Source organism: Dromiciops gliroides, chromosome 6, assembly GCF_019393635.1.
Source record: "Dromiciops gliroides isolate mDroGli1 chromosome 6, mDroGli1.pri, whole genome shotgun sequence".
Taxonomy (NCBI): Eukaryota; Metazoa; Chordata; class Mammalia; order Microbiotheria; family Microbiotheriidae; genus Dromiciops; species Dromiciops gliroides.
In genome coordinates, this window is record NC_057866.1 from 249,951,328 (window position 1) to 249,973,796 (window position 22,469).

Sequence of the window (22,469 nt, forward strand, 5' to 3'; positions counted from 1 at the left end):
AGTTGCCAAAGTGATTTTCCTGAAATACTAGTATAACCATATGACAGGCCTCATCACCACCACTCTTACTAAGTGGCTCTCTACTGACTCCTTTGGGGTCAAATATAAACACTGTGGGGGCGGCTAGGTGGCGCAGTGGATAAAGCACCGGCCTTGGATTCAGGAGTACCCGAGTTCAAATCTGACCTCAGACACTTGACTTACTAGCTGTGTGACCCTGGGCAAGTCACTTAACCCCCATTGCCCAGCAAAAAAAAAAAAAATTATATATATATATATATATATATATACACACACATACACTGTTCTTTTCCCTGGCTCTTTCTTTTCTTTTTTCTTTTTTTGGCTGGGCAATGAGGGTTAAGTGACTTGCCCAAGGTCACACAGCTAGTAAGTGTTAAGTGTCTGAGACCGGATTTGAACTCGGGTCCTCCTGAATCCAGGGCCGGTGCTTTATCCACTGTGCCACCTAGCTGCCCCCTTCCCTGGCTCTTTCTTACCTTTCCACTGTTCTTACACATTATTCTCCTTCATGTACTCTATGAACCAATGACACTGGTCTTCTTGCTGTTCCTTAAGCAAAAAATAATTATCATCATCTCCCCCACTACAAACTCTCTGTCTCATGTCCACCACTCAGCTACTCTTCCTCCCTGTTAGAATGTCATCACCTTGAGGACAAGGGATTGTTTTTTGTACTTCTTTGCACCCCCAGATCTCAGCACAGTGTCAGAATCCATAGTAAGTGCTTAATAAATGCATGCTGACTTAGTGATGGACTTTTGACAGAGCTCTTCATGAAGCCGACTAGAATCATAACTCAAATGTCACTCAACTGCATACCCTTCAACTACTGGCACCACTAGGGCTTGTAGGAACATATACCCAGGGGCAGCTAGGTGGCACAGTAGATAAAGCACCAACCCTGGATTCAGGAGAACCTGAGTTCAAATCCAGCCTCAGAAACTTGACACTAGCTATATGTGACCCTGGGCAAGTCACTTAACCCTCACTGCCCTGCCAAAAAACCAAACCAAAACAAAAAACATATACCCCAAAGAGGTCAAAGAGAGAAAAGTTAAGGACCCATATGTGTAAGGGTATTTATGGCCATTTTTTTGTTATTGTAGCCAAGTGGAAATAAACTGAATGCCTATCAGTTGGGGAATAGCTGAACAAATTAATGTATGTGCATGTAACATATCCCTATGATCCCTATGAAATGACAAAAGGGATGGATTCAGAAAAGCCAAGGAGGACTTAATCAAAGAACTGATGCAGTGACATGAAGTAAAGAAAAATGTGTATAATGATGGCTACAGTGTAAAGGAAAACAGCTGCCTATGACATCAAGGGAGTGGTAGTGGGGGTGTCTGTGTTCAAAGCTTGGAAAATTCACAACCTCCCTGGGTCCTCAATTTCTTCATCTATAAAATGGGGCTAGGCTAGGTGGCCTCTGCAGTCCTTGAAGTCCTACTTGTGAAGCTAGAAGGGACCTCAGAAGCCTTGCCCAGGCAGTCACTGACTCCAAGTCACAACTGTCTTTGTTTCATCCCAGCTGCCTCTGGGAGCTGACCTGGAAAATTCCAGCCAAAGTCACTGAATTGCAATGTGACGAGGGCCTGCCAGGGTCAGGCTGATCTCAATAGATACTGTTCCACAGGCGCCCCCCCCCCCCTCCCCAAGCCGCCTGGGTTAAAGGAAACAAACAATGAATTCAGATTAAACTCAGCATGAATGGAGGGAAAAAAATGTGATAAATTTCACGGTATTTCTTCTAATATCTGACTTCATTTTTTAAAATTTCCCCCTAAAGTAACTAAAAGAAATAATTTAAGAAACACAAGTTTACCTGATTTTCTTTCCAATTCTCAGATTAGTCTTTTCTATCCTGTCCCTACTCTCCAGGGCCTAGGGCCCAATAAAAAGCTATCTACTGTGGGGGCCATACTCCATCACCAATATTTCTTGATTTAGGGAAACTTGGTATCTGGTGTCTAAAAAAATTCACAATGGCATCTTATTTTTATAATGTCCATAAAAATACTAAGCTTGTAGAAGTTATTCAAGGTTCCAAGTATACTAAAATTAGAATCCAAAAAGTTCTTTGGGGGGGCAGCTAAGTGGCGCAGTGGATAGAGCACCGGCCCTAGAGTCAGGAGGACCTGAGTTCAAATCCGACCTCAGACACTTAACACTTACTGGCTGTGTGACCCTGGGCAAGTCACTTAACCCCAATTGCCCTCCAAAAACAAAACAAAACAAAAAGTTCTTTGGGATCACCCATTTTGCAAGTAGGAATCCTAGCTAGACTGAAGCCCCAATCAGGAGAAGGCAACTAGGTGATGCAGTGGACAGAGTACTGGGCTTGGAATCAAGAAGATTCATCTTGGGGCAGCTAGATAGCATAGTGGATAAAGCACCAGCCCTAGATTCAGGAGGACCTGAATTCAAATCAGGCCTTAGACACTTGACACTTACTAGCTGTGTGACCCTGGGCAAGTCACTTAACTTTCATTGCCCCGGCACCAAAAAAAAAAAAAAAGATTTATCTTCATGAGTTCAAATCAGACACTTACTAGCATTGTGATCCTGAGGGAGTCATTTGATCCTGTTTGCCTCAGTTTTCTCATCTGTAAAATGAGCTGGGGAAGGAAATGGCAAGCCATGCAAGTCTCTTTGCCAAAGAAACCCCCAAATGGAGTCATAAGCATTGCTCACAACTGTACAATCTACTCAACCAGTTTTAGTGCTGAGTGCTTGCTATGTGCTTGGGACTATAAAAACATGTATACACAGTTCCTGGCACATCTAGGTGTGCTTAATAAAGTACTAGTTGACTGACTGACCATCTGTATACCTAAACAACTCACATATATAAGCATTATACAAAGACACTGGAGAATAAGTATTAAAGGAATATATTTCTCAGATTTCTACTTAAAGTGTTTGTTTATAAGACAATTGCTATATAATGTTTTTTCCGTAAGATTTTTGGTTGTTAGAAATCTTATGTTAGAAATCTTAGGTGGCGCAGTGGGTAAAGCACCGGCACTGGATTCAGAAGGACCTGAGTTCAAATCCAGCCTCAGACACTTGACACTTATTAGCTGTGTGACCCTGGGCAAGTCATTTAACCTTCATTGCCCTGCCCTGCCAAAAAAATAAAATAAAATAAATCTTATTCTTATAATATAAAATATAGTAAAACACAAATTGATATGAGGTTAAAAGCACCATACATATTTTTTTCTCCTTAATTTTAACACCATTTCTGATTTGTTTTCAGGTTTTTTTTACTTGTTCAATTCTAAAGAATGAGCAAAATGCTGCTTAAACCTTCTTTAACTGTCCCCAAAAAAGAGAACAATCTTGACAACTAAACACATCTAAACAATACTTCAAAACTACTGGAATTCGGTAATGACTTCAGATCAGTGAAACATCCAGTAGTTTTTAATTTTACTGTGTTAAACTGCCAGACTCCATAAGAAATTCCAGATTGTCCAGCGTATAACAAAACCCTTGTTTTGTTTGCAAACAAACAATGTGCTTCAGTAAAACTGATTCTTAAGAGGAAAGGACAGCAAGCAGAAAGGTGGAGCTTTGCGGACAGAGGCAATTTGATGACCTTTGAGTATTTCTCTTGTAACTAATCTCTCATAAGCCAACTGGCAGCTGGCATCAGGGAGGGAATAATGACAGCATTTTCAATGGAATGAAAAAATTTTTTAAATGAATTAAAAATGCACTTTTGTTTCGTTTTCACCATTCTTCTTAGAACCCTTATTGTAGAACTCTTCAGATGTGTACACACATTGATTCCTTTCATATATTAAGCTATGTTCCTCCTAAAAGGATTTGGGGTTTGGGTTTTTTGTGTTTGTTTGTTTTTAAGGGGGGGGGTCTCTTCTAATCTTCCTGTCCAAACTGTTTTCTACAAAAAAAATCCAAAATTTGAATGAACCAAAATGTTATTGTGGGTCTACATTTCCTAGAGGGCAGGTACTATGAAATTCTTTAAGCTAACTTCAGTGGCCATTACATTAGTAAAGCTTCCTACACTAAGTGCACTTCGCCCTCCCACAAGTCTTTGCAGATCACATCAATAGAGGACTCCTTATCTATCTATCTAGCCCCAGTCTCCCTCCAGAGTTCAGTTCCAGTGCTAGTTAGCATTTATATAGCTCTTTATATAGCATTTATATAACTACACTATCTCATTTGATCCCAACAACAACTTTGGAGGTATGTGCAATTATTCCTCCCATTTTGCAGATAAGGAAACTGAGACAGTTAAGTGATTTGCCCTGGGGGGGTCAGGCAGCTCAGACACAGTAAGTGTCTGAGATTGAAATGGAACCCAGGGCTTTCTGACTCCAGGTCTAGCAATCAAACTGTGTAAACTGCCTTCTAGATATTTCCAACTGGATCTGCAGTAGGCATATAAAACTAAGCATGTGTAAAACAGTACACATCCCTCCTCCAAACTTCACTATTTCTGTTGTTTCCATCATGCAGGTTCACAACCTCAGAGTCATCCCCCATTTGTCACTCTCCCTTACCCCACATATCCAATCAGCTGCCAAGCAATGTCCAGTCTGTCTTCCATCACTCAATAGCTTCCTAATTGGTCTCCCTGACACAAATCCCTCCTCATCCCAATCCATGGTCCATATGACTATCAAAATGGTTTTCCTAAAGTATAGGTCTTGATGTAATAGGGGCAGAGCCAAGATGTCAGAGGAAAGTACAGGTCTTAATGTTCATGCCCCATTCAAACTCCAATAGTTCGCCATTACCTCCAGGATCAAATACAAACTTCTCTGTTTGGGTATTTATAGACGGGGCAGCTAGGTGGTACAGTGGATAAAGCACGGGCCCTGGATTCAGAAGGACCTGAGTTCAAATCCAGCCTCAGACACTAGCTGTGTGACCCTGGGCAAGTCACCTAACCCTCATTGCCCCACCAAAAAAAAAAGAATAGGGTATTTATAGCCATTGTAATAATCCCACACCTTGGAACTGAATGATGTCTTCCTTCATTGATCCAACTTCTAGGTAGCTTCTGGTTCTATGGATAATTCTTCCTGGTCACCCAAGGGCATAAAAGTCTCACCCTGTCCAAAGACCATGCCCTGCTAGATCATGTGTTATGGAATAGATGGGGGCCCATGTATAAGGAAGCTAAGCGCCACTGTATTCTTATTGAAGTCCATTGTTATGTTAGGGAGAAGGGAAACTTTGTTAACTAATTGTCCAATCACTTAGGAGTATCCCATGTAAAACCATATCTGAACCTGACCCTAAAGGGTACCAGCACTGCCCTCAACTCTAACATTTGGTTTGATCAGCACCGGGAGGACATGGCCTCATAGTTCACATCATGGGCGGAGTGGACCACAAATAGGGAGGGTTGGGTCACTGAGACACTGCATGCTGGTATCTGGTCAAGTAAGATGAGTTTTCTCAATGAGACAGTGAGCAGGCTACTGCTCACATGGAGGGTCCTGGAGGACACTGCCTGGGAGAGTGAAGAAAGCCCTAAGTCCAGCATCCCTTGGTCATTGTTGGCAATCCTGAAGAAGTTGGGGAGTCAATACGGTAAGACTGCAAGAGCTTGGTTCACTTAGCAGCTACAGAGAGATCTTGACTTTTAAGACCTTGCAATGACAGCTTAGGGGAAGCTACTGATCCTGAGGGCCACCCAAGTGAACGGATTTCTCCTGATAGGAGTGGAGACTGAAGGTAGTAAAAGGTACTCTAGGTAGAGGTGTTGCTGCATCACACTGAAACTGGACAAGAGAGAAGAGAATGAGAGCAGAAGTGAAGAGATTTGGAACTCTCTTTGGAGATAAAGAAAATAGATGATTTACTTAGGGGGAAAGGGGGCATGTGATATGTGGTGATACTTCTAAGTCCCTGGATGACGATGAGAGAGAGTTCTTATTCAGGCCCTGTGGAAAGAGAGTCCTCCACAAGGTCCTCTACGGGGCAATGTTTTTGTATCATTCTCTGTATGTGGCTCTCAGGGAGGAGAAGGTTCCGGTGAGTAAGCCAAAGAATTATTTATTTATTTGTTTATTTAGTGAGGCAATTGGGGTTAAGTGACTTGCCCAGGGTCACACAGCTAGTAAGTGTTAAGTGTCTGAGGCCGGATTTGAACTCAGGTCCTCCTGACTCCAGGGCCGGTGCTCTATCCACTGCGCCACCTAGCCGCCCCTGAGCCAAAGAATATTGAACTCAGGGTGGCACTGGAAGAATCAACTTAGATCCCAAGGCAGGTTACATGCAAGAGTCTTATGACCACTCACTCACCTTCCTACAGAAGACCCTGATGCATGATGAAGAACTGTTGACTGTGACCTTGATATTCCTGCTATTAATCCTGCTCATCATCCCTGCTTTACATCAGTATAAGGCACCTATGACTGGGTAGGAGTTGTCATCATCTGTGGTGACCCTGATATTTCTGGTGCTTCTCTGCTCCACTGGCTTTCTGTCACCACTTTGCATTGAGAAACCCACTGTGAACTACAGAGATGTGGAATCATGTGGACTTGATTGTTAAGATATGAAACTCAGGTTTTCCAAAGTAGGGGGACAAAAGTCAACATATGGGAGAGAAGGTTCCCCTTATTGCTGCCTATGCCAAAAAGGTGGTGGAATAAAAGCCCTGCCAGCAATTAAATGATGGAAGATCCTCTGTAAAGACCTCAGGACCAGACTGTAGAACTGGTCTATTTCCCCTAATGGGAATTAGTTTCTCCTGAAAGGCAACAAAACTGTCCCTGGGTCTTGAATGACCTTGCATTCCTTAACAAAGCTTCCTACAGGGCATTAAAAAGTCCCACCCTTTGGGGGCAGCTAGGTGGCACAGTGGATAAAGCATTGGCCCTGGATTCAGGAGTATCTGAGATCAAATCAGGCCTCAGACACTTGACACTTACTAGCTGTGTGACCCTGGACAAGTCACTTAACCCCCATTGCCCTGCAAAAAAAAAAAAAGCCCCACCCACATGAAGTTGGGGCCCCTCTGACTTGGTGGATTTTTGAGGACCATGCACATCATCATCATCTGTTCTCTTCTGACCAGACCTGTTTCCATATGGAGATGGGGAAAGGGCATTTCTAAAGATGCCCTACTGTATCCTGGGAACATATTCTTGCTCAGTTAGGGCAAAGTTAACTTCCTTTCATTAACTGTTAAATGATGGGGGCAGCTGGGTGGCGCAGTGGATAGAGCATCGGCCCTGGAGTCAGGAGTACCTGGGTTCAAATCCGGCCTCAGACACTTAACACTTACTAGCTGTGTGACCCTGGGCAAGTCACTTAACCCCAATTGCCTCATTTAAAAAAACAAAAACAAAAAACAGTTCAATGACTTGTGAGCACACCTCACTTCATGCCAACATCTAGCTGGATTAAAGTGCTGGTGTTACCCCAGCATCCATCAAGTTTGATGAACTGGAGGTCCTGATATAATTATGCAAATCTGACTTCACAGGTAATCATTGAAATCTGGTGGGTTATCTCTGATCTAGGTCAGTCTTGGGTGGTGGTCCCATGCAGGGAAGGAACACAAACACACAAGAGCTTGCAGCCACGGTGTAGTTCCAGGGCAGAAAAGCAGGACTGTAGTTGCTTGCAGATCAGAGCACAGGCTAGGAGAGTGGTGAACATACTCTCTCCTTAAATCATACCACCTTGGAGGAACTAAGGACTTACAAATTCCTAGAAGTATCTCAGAGAACAGCTGCTCAAACCCCTTGAAGCTTGGGACAGTATGCCTTCCACCCTGGAAGCAGTGCCCCATTTTAACAAACAGTTAAAAGTCAACAAATAGGTTGAGAAAATGAGCAAACAGAAAAAAATGCTGATGGGGGGGGAATTTGGTGGGTTAAGACTCATAGTTGGACTATGGCTCTACATGTATATACTTTTTTCAAAATAAACAGAAAAGGTAAAGGGGCATTTTAATTTTTTTAAAAATATGTTCATGTGAGGAAATCCAGGAATCTAAAGCAAAAAGGAAAATGGAAATCATTTGGGTAAAGACCAGGGCAGGAAGAAACAGAAGTGATTTTGTCATACAAGTGATTATATAGGTGATTAACTCAGAAAGCAGATCACAAGCCTATCAAAAAGGCAGGATATAAGAATGATGACTCCACCATCTGCTGTAGCTTTATACGTGTTCATAGCAAAGGATCTCATGACCTATTGACATTTCTTATTTAAAATTTTCCTCTTTCAAAAAGCAGAGAAACCAAGAGCAGGGAATTCTGTTTTGGATCTCATTCTCACTAAACTGGAAAAACTCATTGCTAGGATAGAAATGATATAAACTTTGGGTGGAAAAGACCATTCTCTCTCTGAGTTTGTGATAGTAGAATAAGAACTCTAGATTCTTGGAGAACAATTCACAAGAGAAGAGAAGGAGGATCCAATGGTCTAAGATACTTTGTTGTTGTTCAGTCATTCAGTCATGTCCAACACTTTGTAGCCCCATGGACCATAGCACTCCAGGCCTTTCTGTCCTCCACTATATCCTGAAATCTGTCCAAGCTCATGTTCATTGCTTAACTGACACTCTCCATCCATCCCATCTTCTGCCACCCCCATTTCCTTTTGCCTTCAATCTTTCTCAACATCAGGGTCTTTTCCAATGAGTCCTGTCTTCTCATTATATGGCCCAAGTATTAGATTCAGCCTCAGTATTTGTCCTTTCAATTAATAGCCTGAATTAATTTAAGTATTGACTGATTTTCTCTCCTTCCTGTCCAAGGGACTCTAAAAGGGACTTTTTCTTTTTGTATTCTGAACTTAGCACATGTTAAAATGGTTATTTTCTAGATGTCATTGCTACCAACGATCTCTTAACTACTAAATACAATGGTATTTTCACAGTCCCCATTATACTTGACTTCTCTGAAGTTTCTGACACTGGAAACCCAGCCTTCTACTTTGATTATCTCTCTTCCTTTGACTTCTGTGCCCTCTGGCTTAGTTTCCCTCCTCTATGTCTGATCACTTGACAGTCTCCATTGGAAGATCATCTTCTATCTCACCCATCAAGCACAAGTATCCATCATGGTTTTTTTCTGGCCCCTCTTCTCTGTCTCTACTCTTTCTTAGAGATTTTATCAATTCCCATGGGTTCAAATTATCATCTTTATGCAGATGATTTCCAAGTCTAATTATTTCCTTAACTGTAATCTCAATTTAGTTGTTTTCTTTTCTTTCTTTTTTTTTTTGCATAGGGCAATGAAGGTTAAGTGACTTGCCCAAGGTCACACAGCTAGTAAGTGTCAAGTGTCTGAGACTGGGTTTGAACTCAGGTCCTCCTGAATCCAGGGCTGGTGCTTTATCCACTGCGCCACCTAGCTGCCCCCTGTTTTCTTTTTATATCACCAGTACCTTGCATGTAGTATCAATACTTTAAAATAAATAACTGACAAAATAAATCAAGGAATATTTACTAGATCTTCTTTCAAGTTTGGGAGAAGCTTCAATTCCTTCCTATTTCTGTGAGAACCAAAATGTGTGATATATGTGAAAACCCTTGCCAAAAACTAAAGTACTATATAATATGCAATAAGGCAGTAACATCTCTTGGTACAGGCCCTTATGTATATCCACTCTGACCCTAAGTCACACTGTATTTCCACCCTATAGCCCTGAGTATCTTACACTGGTTAAAGAAGATAGTATTCTATTTGGTCTGAAAGATTAATCTCCTAGACCTCATGGTGAATTCTACCATCATGAGGATCACCATTGCTCTGGGCCCTAGGAAGTCCTGGACTTGCTGATGTGTTCAATTTTCATCATATTCACAAGTTACTTTCTAGTCTTGATAAATCTCGGCATTTAAAAAGTATGTATTCTATGCTAGCATCTAGACTTAGTTGCCTTACATGTCAAACTTATGTGGCATACTTCAGCATTGCATCTGGGTTCTTAGAAAGCCTTGTCTTCTGCTTCTGAGGTTATCTACATAGAGGAACATTAAGCATAAAAAGCTTTACAAAGAAGGAGCTGGATGGAAAAGTGGATAGAATGCTGGATCTGGAGTGAGAAAGACATGATTTCAAATCCAGCCTCTGATACCTAGTAGGCTATGGGACCCTGAGCAAATCGCTTACCTTCTGTCTGACTCAATCAACCAACTAACACTTATAAAGAACCTATCATGTGTTATTTACAGTGCTAGGTACTGGAAACACAAAACCAAACAAATAAACAAACAAAATAGAGATAATCATAATACCCACTTCCCAAGGTTATTGCAAAGCACTTCCAAAACCTTTAAGAGCCAGATAAATGCCAGATGTTTTCTTGGATCAAGGACTTTTCCAATGCAAAGCTATAGAGATTGGGTTGTATATTTTTAGGGTGATGGAAACAAAAATGATTAATCCTTTGTCTCATAATTGCTCTTTAAATCATTTACAAAAAAATATGCTTAACATGGAAAAACTTTTTATGAACTAAGGCAAAATAAAATAAGCACCAGGAAAGCAATATTGACAATGAATAATAATGTAAACAAAAAGAAAAAAAAACAAAACAAAACTGAATTCTGAGTAATAGTCAAGACTGGCCCCAGAACAGGACTGAGAAAACATACCTTCTCCTGCTCTTTGTAGAGATAAAAAAATAATAGATATGGAAAATTGTATATATTGTCACACATGAAATCTGTCAGTTTTGCTGAACTGCTGGTATTTTTTTTCTTTTTTAATCTCTTTTAGAAGGAATGACTTGCTGCATTGAAGGGGAGGCATAAGATTGGAAATGAATATCATATAATAAATCAAAGAAAAGAGAAACAAATTATGTTTGACAAATGATTAAAATCACTCACCTCCTTTAAGAACAGTGAAGACTAAAGGTACAGAACTGTTATCTAAACTATCCAACCCAGTTATTTTTGTCAGATGGCTTTGCTTGACCATTTTTGTTACAAGTCAGTGTTCAGTTGGATAGGAAAGGAAGAAATGACAACAGAGTTTTTGGTTATTGTTGTTGTTGGACAGTAGAGTTTTTTAAAAGGGAGTATCGATAAAACATTCTTCCCTAAGTTGACAATTGATACTTGGATAAGTAAAGAATACCTTTTCTGAATAATTCCTGAAGACTTTCTGCACTTTGGCTTAATACAGCCCATATTTCTTCCTCTTGCAGTGGTCCTCCCCGAACCTCCAAGGCCTCAGCTAATGACACATGCATATTACCTAGAAAAGAAAAATAATTAGACAATCTTCACAATTGCCATTCAATTGCATTATCTTTTTATAAATCAAAGCTCTATAAAGTGAGCCACTGAATCACCAAAATTTCAAATCTAACTAAACATCAAAAACCAACATAAAAACTTAATGTAAAGTATAATTATACAACTTATGGGTCTCCCACAGAAAGCCTAACAACTATTTGAAATCTGCCCCAGAAAGACCATCAAAAAAAAGAAGCCCTCTCCATCTTTCTGTTGATTTTCTCAAGGTTCTCTCCAATTATGATAGGAAAACAGTTATCTTTAGCTTCCCCTCAAACCAGCATTCTTTGTTTGTTTGTTTTGTTTTTTTGGTGAGGCAATTGGGGTTAAATGACTTGCCCAGAGTCACACAGCTAGTAAGTGTGTAAAGTGTATGAGGCCAGATTTGAACTCAGGTCCTCCTAAATCCAGGGCCGGTGCTTTATCCACTGTGCCACCTAGCTGCCCCTCAAACCAGCTTTCTTACCATTCTCCCCAAACCAAAAACTGCCATTTCTACAACATTCCATTTGGCTCTTAAAGCTACAGTAACAATAAGTATAGCTTCTGTAATAGTTATGAAACAAATGCTACACACATGGTAAAAAGCATCTACATAAAACCTAGAGCAACACATTACCATTCCACTGAATTTGTTTTGCTTGGCTATGCATATTTGTTACTAAAGTTTTGTTTTTCTTTTTTCTTTCTTTTTTTTCATTTGAGGGAGAGAGTAAATGAAGAAATGAGTTAGCTTTAGGCTGACCAGAAAAAAAAAAAAGACTGAAAAAGAAAAAGGAAACATTTGAGTTTGTTTTTTTTTACTGCAATGAAAAAAGCAGAAAGAACAGAAGACACAATTAAGAAAGATAGCTTTGAAAGTTACATAATGAACTTATTAAAATACTTAAAAAGAAAAGGAAACTATATAACAGTCACATTTTCATATACAATCCCTTTTCTAATCTACTTTGTATATGAAAATGCACTTTTATGTGGCATTGAGTTACAAATGTTTAAAACTTTAAAGAAAAAAAAAGAGAAACATTCTCGTTAAACCAGGGGGAAAATAGGATTACATACTTTCAAGGGTTACAAATTGGCTATATAAATGATGAGCTATCAAGTAAACAAAATATGTACCACTAAAATTACAGACACAAAAAATATAAGTGAACATGGAAAAACCTGAAATAACGCAAAGCAAACAGAATTAAAAGAACAGACATTCACAAGCTTTAAAAAAAAATGTGTATACATGCAGAAACAGCTCAAATAGATGAAAAAGAGAACACAGTAAGCTATTATCTTCTTTTTTTTTTAGTGAGGCAATTGGGGTTAAGTGACTTGCCCAGGGTCCCACAGCTAGTAAGTGTTAAATGTCTGAGGCCGGATTTGAACTCAGGTACTCCTGACTCCAGGGCCAGTGCTCTATCCACTGTGCCACCTAGCTGCCCCCAAGCTATTACCTTCTTAAAATACTTTTTATATGTAAATAGTTGTGACTAAATATCTATACTAGTAGGGGAATTGTTTCTTTTTCCTTGCTTGTTTTTGGTGAAACAAGCTTATAATATTTGTATGTACATATATGTGCATGTGTATTTTAAAAATATATATAATGTTTAATGTTATTATATATATTTATAGATATATAGATATATATAGATATATAACCTATATCAGATTACCTGCTGTCTAGGGGAGGTGGGGAAGGAGGGGTTGGAGGGAGAAAAATTTGATATTGGAAATCTTATCTATACAAATGTTGAAAACTAAAATAAATAAATATTTTTAAAAGATGGTAATATATATATAGTGTGACAATAAAGACTATAGGATCATAGATCTAGAGATAGAAGGGGATTTCAGAAGCCCCCTAATCTTACAGATAAGGCAACCAAGGCTCAAGAAAGTTAAAAGAATAGTCCAATGAAACAGGAAAACTCTGGGTATTTATATATGAAGAATTCAAACGTAACCTCCTCAAAGTACATTTATCTACACCCAGCCAAGTAGGATGCCTGAACAAGCTGCCAGCTCCTACACACCTACTCCAATAAAACCCCCAAATCTGTACTAGGCAGAATAGTACTCAAAAAAGACAAAGAAGAAATGTCTTCTTCCACCTCCTAGAACTACCTCCTCCCCCCCAAAAAGGTCATCTGACATACTACAAGAATATGATAGTAGGACACCAACAAAGACAATGCCAACAGAGGTAAATGAGCTCTTAGCCTCCCAGTGGGATCAGAAAGGAACCATAGACATATATCTATACAAGAGTAGGAAAGCCACAGCTAGGGCCCTTGGGAAGCATGGTGGAACAGCATCAACAAGAACATGATCTAGATCAATGATCTAGGAGGGCCTACCACTAGGAGAGGAAGATAAGCACAGGAAATTAGGGGAACCTGAGAGAGAGTAAGGCTAACCACCCCATCCAATACACAGCAGAGTGCAGAGCCCACATCTTGACACTGTGAGATTTAAAATTGGATATAAGATCATGCACCTGCTGCTGCTCGGGAGATCGTGGCCAAGCTCATGAGACTTCCGGGGCGCCAACACAAAGCCATAACTCAGGAAATACAGCTGAACAGATTAGTAAATCAAAAGACAAGAACTAGCATTAAAAAATTATTGTAGGGGGGCGGCTAGGTGGCGCAGTGGATAGAGCACCGGCCCTGGATTCAGGAGTACCTGAGTTCAAATCCGGCCTCAGACATTTGACACTTACTAGCTGTGTGACCCTGGGCAAGTCACTTAACCCCCATTGCCCTGTAAAAAAAAAAATTATTGTAAATCTAGAGAATGCTTCCAAAGGAAAAACATTTTTGTAACAACTGGAAGCCAAGACTCAAAGAAAAAACATTATTTTCCACAAGACAACATGAATACATAGAAGGAAAGAAACAGATAAAAAATATAATGAAAACTCTTGAGGAAAGAATTGGAGAGAGAATAAAAAGCCAAGTGACAGACTCCCTAAGAATTAGGATAAAGTTAAGATAAACAAGAAATTAGAATACAATCAAAAGATTGAAAAAAAATAGAACAAGTATGAAATTTGATATTAAAAAAAAAACTGACCCGGGGAAAGGGTAGAAGAGATACTTAAAGAGATAACAATCATTGAACTATCTGAAAATCATGATTTAAAAAAATAAAATAAGACTGTATTTCAGGAAAGCATAAATAAAAACTCTCCAGATCTATTAGAATTGGAAAGCAAAATGCAGGAAAATATTCACTAGTCACCTCAGGAAAGAAACCTCAGAAGGTTTCAGAAGTCAAGAAATGTCATAACTCAAATCCAAAGCCTGAGAGTATCTGAGAAAAAATACATTACACATTAAGACAGAAGCAGTTCAGAGGCAGCTAGGTGGCACAATGGATAGAACACCGGCCCTGGATTCAGGAGGACCTGAGTTTAAATCTGGTCTCAGACAACTGACTAACTGTGTGACCCTGGCCAAGTCACTTAACCCTCAATGCCCCACAAAAAAAAAGAAAAAAAAAAGGAGTTCAAATATGAAAGGATCACAATCAGGATCATACAAGACTTAGAAGCTTCCCTATATACAACATGAGAGTTTGGAACACAACAAGCCAAAAGGCAAAAGAGGTAGGCTTGCATCCAAGAATAACTGATGCCCTATAAATTCGAGACTACAAGGAGAAGTGGGGAAAAGAGATTTTTTTTCTCAGTAAATACTCCTTTCTTTAAAGTTTTGAGTTCCAAATTTTATCCCTCCTTCCCTCCCCCCACTCTCCCCTCCCTAAGGGAGGTAAGCAATTAGATAGAGGTTCTATATGTGCAATTATGTAAAACATTGCTATATTAGTCATTTTATACCAGCAAACTTAAATAAACAACAAAAAAATGAAGGAAAGTGAAAAATAGCATGCTCTAGTCTGCGTTCAATCAATGAGTTTTTTCTTTGGAGGTGGATAGTATGTTTCATCATTAGTCCTTTGGGATTATCTTCCATCATTGTATGGCTGAGAATAGTTAAGTCATTCACAATTCTTCATCAAACAATATTGCTGTCTCTGTGCACAACGTTCTCTTGGTTCTGCTCTCTTAACTATACATCAGTTCATATAAGTCTTTCCAGGCCTTTCTGAAATCATCCTGCTTGTCATTTTTTATAGCACAATAATATTTCATTGCCATCATATGTCACAGATTGTTTAGCCATTCCCCAATGGATGGACATTCCATTGATTTCCAATTCTTAGCCACTACAAAAAAAGCTGCTATAAATATTTTTATACAAATAGGTCTTTTACTCTTTTGGGGGATGTTTTTGGGATATAAACCTAGTAGTGGTATTGCTGGATCAAAGGGTATGTATAGTTCTATAGCCCTTTGGGCATAGGAGAAAATAGATTTTTAATGGAGGAGAAGACCTTGAAGATTTTCTGATTGAAAGACCAGCACTTAATAGTAACTTTGAAACAGAAACATAAGAATCAAAAAAATGAAAATCTAGAAAGGTAATTTTTTTTGAGCAACTGGAAGAGGCTGTGTCTATGTACATACTTGTGTTTATTTTTTAAAAAAACATTCTGATTGGGGTTGACAAAAAAGGTATCCTTTCATAACTTTAATGATGTTAAAGAGTTTTAAGACTGGGGGGGGGGGAGCGCCTAGAGGTTCTGTTCCAAGGATTTGAAGAAGGAAAAAGAGAAAGAACAGAATACATAATTGTAGGAAGGACAAAAAAAAGGGGGGGGGGGGGATTTGCTATGGGTAAACTCTGTGAAAAAACCTGGTATAAAAAAGTATATAAAATGGAAGAGGCAATGGGGGATAGGGCATCAGATGAGCCTTATCTGAATTGAATGCGAAGTGATTATAAATTGAGAATGACTAAACAAATTATAGTACATAAATGTAATGGAATATCACTGCACCAGAATTGCAGTGAATCCTAGGTAGTATAAACTGGTGCTGAGTGAAATGAGCAGAACCAGGGGAACATTTAAAGACTAACACTAGAAAGAAAAAATAACTTAAAAGACTAAAGACTGATCAAATATAATAACTATCTCCTATTAAAAGGACCTATTATGTGTGTGAGGTGGGGAATGGGGAGGGGTACCAATATAACAGTATTGAAAAGAGAGAGGGAAAGGAGGGCAGTGGTTCTCCCATTTGATTTTTTTTTTTTGGAGGCAATGGGGGTTGACTAGCCCAGGGTCACACAGCTAATAAGTATCTGAGGTGAGATTTGAACTCAGGTCCTCCTGACTCCAGAGTTGGTGCTCTATCTGCTGAACCACCTAGATGTTCCCGGCAGTGGTTCTCAAAATGTAGTCTAGGGGACCCCAGGGGTCCAGAGTTAAACATTGTTTTCTTAATAATACTAAGTTGGTAAAGATCAGTAGCTATAGCTCACAGAAAGACAAAAGCTCTTGGATGAGTCCTTAGTAATTTCTGAGAGTATGAAGGTGTGCTAAGACTATAAAGTTTGAGGGGGCAGCTAGGTGGCTCAGTGGATAGAGCACTGGCCCTGGAGTCAGGAGTACCTGGGTTCAAATCCAGCGTCAGACACTTAACACGTACTAGCTGTGTGACCCTGGGCAAGTCACTTAACCCCAATTGCCTCACTAAAAAAAAAAAAAAAAGACTATAAAATTTGAGAATGAGTTCTCTCACTCAATGGCTTTAGGTAATTCAACAAATACACAGGGCCCTGAGTTCAAATAGAAGTGTTCAGGGAATGAGAGCTTAGAAGGGACCTTCAAAATCACCTAGTCTGTTTTCAGGATGGAACTGAGGCCAAGCCCAGTTAAGTGACTTGCCTGCAGACACAGAGGGAGTAAGTGGCTGAACCAGGGTTCAAATCCAGATCTTGTAACTTCAAATACACTTGCCATCTTGTGCATACCACCATTACCATGGGTTTTACTGTTCTCTTGTTTAGTGGAAACTGCTCAATTTTAGGTCTGTTTCAGGCGGCAGCTCTACCACTTCTTGCTTCTGTGCCTGGACAAGTCACATCAGCTCTCTGGGTCTTTTTTTCCCTCAAAATAAGGATTGGCAGAGCCACAAGGGTGAAGCAGCAGAAGAAGAAGAAGCAGAGTTCAGGATCCCAGTCCAGCCTCTCCACAAAGATCCAGAAAATGCCCCAGGCTGAGTCCTGATCAAGGAATCCAAGGAAAAACCAACCAACCAACCAACCAACCAACCAGAGGGAGTCTCCTATCCAGGCCAAGTCATGAGAAGGAGCCAAAGGAGGATCTAGAGATGCTGGAGTGGGTCTGGTCATTGTAGAGTATTACAACCCACAGAAACTGACAGAGGTACAAACTGTACACCAGGGCAAAAAACACAGACCCCAAAGGAGGACCTGCTATGGAGGGTGTGGGAAGAAGTGTCACCTGAGGAGCTTTGTCACTGACTGCACAACTGCAGGTCATAGATCCAGGGCAGACTGAAGATAGGACTTGTATTTTGGAGGGGTGGTCCAGAGTGAGGAAGTAGTCATGGAACCTCCCTTGTGTACTAAGTGAGGAACATGTGAGGAATCAAAGAGGAGCTCTGTGGCTCTGACCTAAGGTGTGATCTGGGGTCTCAGTCCCAGTCTGAAGCTGCAATGGAATACCCACCCAGACAGGAATCACAAACCAAAGGGAATTCGTCAGTTCTGTCAGTCCACAAAGGCATGGGGGGGAGGAGGGAGTGGTAGGGAGGAAGTGAGGAACAAACATTAATTGTCTACTCTGTGCCAGGTAATTGCGTTAAGCACTTTGCAAATATTACCATGATCATCAAGCAAGATAAGGCGTTATTACCTACATTTTACAGTTGAGAAAACTGAGGCAGGCAGTAGTTAAGGGATTTGCACAAGGACACTTGGAATTTTGCTCAGCCTCAAATCCAGGTCAGAAAATTGCAGTACTTAGACTACTCCTAGTCTTGATAGGCAGCCTTTCACTGGATCAGATCACTTTTGAGGGGCAACAAAAATCTGCAGGTACCTGCAGCAGATCCTGGGATAATAGAATAATCAATACCCCCAAGAAAGCAACAGAAAGATCCAAGGGGACAGAAGCTCAGCCCAGATATCCTCCCCAGAAGTGTGTAGAGCCCAACCCCAAAATGAAGTCTTAAGTCAGGAAATAGACCATAACAATGAGAAAAAAAAATTCACAACATAAAGATCCATTATGATGACATTGAAGCTAAAGATGCAAACTCAGAAGAAGAGAATCCGTCTCAAAACACCAAAAAGCAAAACCTCAAAGAAAAACATAACTTGGGTAAAATCTAATCAGAATTCTCAAAAAACCCCCAACAACAACAACATACACACAGAGAAGTGTTTGGTTTTTGTTTTTTTTAAGACCTGAAATGGTTTTTAAAAATCAAATGAGAGAACTAGAAGGAAAATGGGAAAGCTATGAAAGAAAAAACTGGAAAGAGAAATAAAAGTTTAGAACCAGAGATACAAAACCTTACCCAAGAGAAAAAAAAAACTCCCTCAAAATTAGAATGGACCAATTAGAGGCTAATGATTCTATGGGACAAGAAGAAATGACAAAACAAAATCAAAAGACAGGAGAAAAAAAGAGAAGAAAACGTAAAAGTACCCTCACTGCAAAAACTAACCTGAAAAATAAATCAGAGGGATAATTTAAGAATCACTGGACTACCTAAAATGTATGGCCAACAATAACAACAAGAATCTGGACATCCAAATCATTAAAAACAAACAAAAAATAAAAACCTGCCCAAATCTCTTAGAATCAGAGAGTAAAGTAAAAATAGCAAGAAACTACTCGTCACCAACTGAAAGAAACCCCAAAATGAAAACTGATCAGCAACATTATAGCTAAAATCCAGAGCTTCTAGGTCAAAGGAAAAATGCTGCAAGCGATCAGAAGGAAAGAATTCCAGCACCCATGAGCCACAGTCAGCACCACCCATAATTCAACAGGCACCATTGTAAATGAGTGGATAATTTGGAATACAATGTTCTACAAGGCAAAAAACAGTGGCTTACAGCCAAAAGTAACTCACCCATTAAAATTTAGCATAATGCAATAGGGGAAAATATGGACTTTCAATGAAATTCAGGCCTTGCCAGCATTCTTGGTGGAAAGACCAGAGGCCAGTAGAAACTTTGAAACAAACACAGGCATAAAGGGAAACATAAAAAGGTAAGCATGAATAATCATAAGGGAGCAAACAAGAATAAGCCATTTACATTCTAATGGAAGGGGGAGAAATTAGTGTCACCTCAAACTCTAACTCCGTCAGGGGTCATAGAGAAAGAGTCTAATTTGATAGAGGGCTAGGGAGTGCTTTGGTTATGTTTTGATCATCTTAAAAGAAAAATGGAGAAGGAGAAGAATACAATGGAGGGAAAAAAGAAAATGGGGACATTATCTTATATAACTGTGGTGCAAAAATAGAAGACTATAAAAACAAGGAGGAAGGGGTGGAGGAAATAAGCAATATTTGAATCTTACTCTCATCTGAACTGCTCAAAGAAGGGAAAAATACATAACATACAGTTGGGTATAGAAATGCATTTTACAGGGCAGCTAGGTGGCACAGTGGATAAAGCACCAGCCCTGGAGTCAGGAGGACCTGAGTTCAAATTCGGCCTCAGACACTTGACACTTACTAGCTATGTGACCCTGGGCAAGTCACTTAACCCTCATTGTCCTGCCAAAAATAAGAAAGAAATACATTTTAATCAACAAGGAAAGAGGAGAAGTAAAAGAAGGGGAAAAAGAGAGAGGGTAAACTAAGTGAGAGATTTGTGCGAAGTAAAATAAAAATCTGACTTAGGAGAGTAAAGTTCAAAGAAGAGCAGAAAAGAAAATAAAGAATAAGGACTTGTTAATGGGCTCTGAGTGAGGGAAAGAGATGAGAGGAAGGGAAAGAAGCATATCACAGCAAACTTGGAGCACTGGTACTGAGCTCACTCATACCTTCTCTCTCACCATCCTCTTCTTTATAAAAGGGCAAGAAACAGAAAGAAAAGTATCAGAGGATAGGAGAGAGGGATGTATACAAATAGCAATCCTAACTATAAACATGAATGGGATAAACTCATCCACAAAAGGAAAGGGGACAACAGAATGGATCTGAAACCAGAATCCAACAATATGTTGTCATTAACAGGAAACACATCTGAAATAGAAAGAGCCACAAAGCTGGAGCAAGATCTGCCACATTTCAGCTAAAGTAGAAAAGGAAGGTGTAGCCATCATGATCCTAGATGAAGGAATGACACAAAAGAGTTAACTAAAAGAAATAGAGAAACCATATTTTGCTGAAAGTTACCACAGAAATAGAAATCCTGAAAATAAAAAAAATTAACAAAATTGAAAGCAAAAAAAAATTATTGATAAATAAAATGAAGAGCTACTTTGTTTCTTTTCTTTCTTTTTTGTTTTTTTTTTTAAGAAAATCTTGTTTTACATAATTGTACATGTGTAACCTATATCTGATTGTTTACCACCTTGGGGAGGGGGTACAGAGGGTTAGAATTTGAAATTTAAAACTATAAATAAAAATGTTTATTGAAAAAATTGTAACATTTTATTTTTGTTATTGTTTTATTTTTTTGGTGGGGCAATCAGGATTAAGTGACTTGCCCAGGGTCACACAGTTAGTGTCAAGTGTCTGAGGCCACATTTGAACTCAGGTCCTCCTGACTCCAGGGCTGGTGCTTTATCCACTGCACCACCTAGGTGCCCCTGTAACATTTTATTTTGAAAAAAGCAAGCAAAATTACCACCATCAAAAATCACAACCAATGAAAAGAAACAAAGGAAGTATTTTGCCCAATTATAGGTCAATAAAACTGGCAATCTAAATAAAATGGATTCTAGCTGTGTGACCCTGGGCAAGTCACTTAACCCCAATGGCCTCACTAAAAAACAAACAAAAAAAACAATAAATAAAATGGATGAATAAGGAAATATAAATTGACCAGATTAACAGAAAAGGGAAGACTGAACTATCACTATCTTAGAAAAAGAAATCAAACGATCTATAAATGAGCCTCCAAAGAAAAACAATCCCAAGATCAGATGAATTTATAGGTCAATTCCATCAGTGGAACTGATTAAGTATACAATATATGACAGCAAATGAACACAATAACCTAATATTTGATAAATCCAAAGATCCTGTCTATTGGAGCAAGAACTCAGTATCTGATGAAAACTACTGGAAAAACTGGAAAATACTCTAGAAGAAATAAGGTATAGAGAAATATCTCAAATCAGGTAACAAGATAAGTTCCTATGAGGTACTTGACTTAGACATAAACAGTGATAGTACAAACAAATTAGAGGAGAAAAAAAGAAACTACCAGATCGATGGATAGGGAAGTGTTCATGACCAAACAGGAGATAGAGAAGGCCACAGAAGTTAAAATAGGCAATTTTGATTACATAAAACATATGTTTCAGCACAAACAAAGCCAATGCAACTAAAATTCAAGAAGCAGGTAAATCAAGTAAAACAAAACAGCAACTATTCTTTCTTATAAAGGTCTCATTTCTAAGATATACAGAGAATGAATTTTTAAATTTTAAAAATAAAAGTCATTCCACAAATGACAGATATGCAAAGGATATGAACAGGCAGTTGTCAAAAGCAGAGATCCAGCTCCCAATAATCTTGAGAAAAATACTCTATACCTCTATTATTGAAATAAATATGAAAACAATTCTGAGGCTCTATCTCACACCCATCAGACTGTCAAAGTTGACAGAAAAACAAATGACAAATGTTGGAAGGTTGTCATTAAGGTATTTTTTTTTTAATAATTTTTTTTTTTGGTGAGGCAATTGGGGTTAAGTGACTTGCCCAGGGTCACACAGCTAGTAAGTATTAAGTGTCTGAGGCCAGATTTGAACTCAGGTCCTCCTGAATCCAGGGCCGGTGCTTTATCCACTGTGCCATCTAGCTACCCCAAATAAGGTTGAGCCATTATGGAAAATAATTTAGAACTATGCTCATACAATTCTTAAATTGTACATACAGATCCAGAGATACCACTGCTAGACCTAAGCCACTAAATGATTTTTTAAAAGATTAAAAAGACCAAATGCAAAAAATATTTATAGTAATTCTTTTACAGTGGCAAAGAACTGGGAACTAAGAGGCTACCTATCAACTGGGGGAATGGCTGAACTACTTAAACTATATGAATATGAAGGAATACTATAA

At 39.2% G+C, this 22,469-nt stretch overlaps 1 protein-coding gene across 5 annotated transcripts in view; it reads right to left on the bottom strand.

Moving 5' to 3' along the window:
- The window catches only part of PTPN13 (protein tyrosine phosphatase non-receptor type 13), a 235,606-nt gene that overhangs the window by 183,068 nt on the left and 30,069 nt on the right, over nucleotides 1-22,469 (bottom strand). For 4 of the 5 annotated variants that reach the window (XM_043971895.1, XM_043971899.1, XM_043971897.1 and 1 more), the window contains exon 2: nucleotides 11,121-11,240. In XM_043971895.1, the coding sequence (XP_043827830.1) occupies nucleotides 11,121-11,235 (115 nt within the window). In that variant the 5' untranslated portion in view covers nucleotides 11,236-11,240. Of the gene's footprint in view, nucleotides 1-11,120; nucleotides 11,241-22,469 lie in introns of those variants that run through there. The other variant, XM_043971898.1, reaches the window with a different exon arrangement.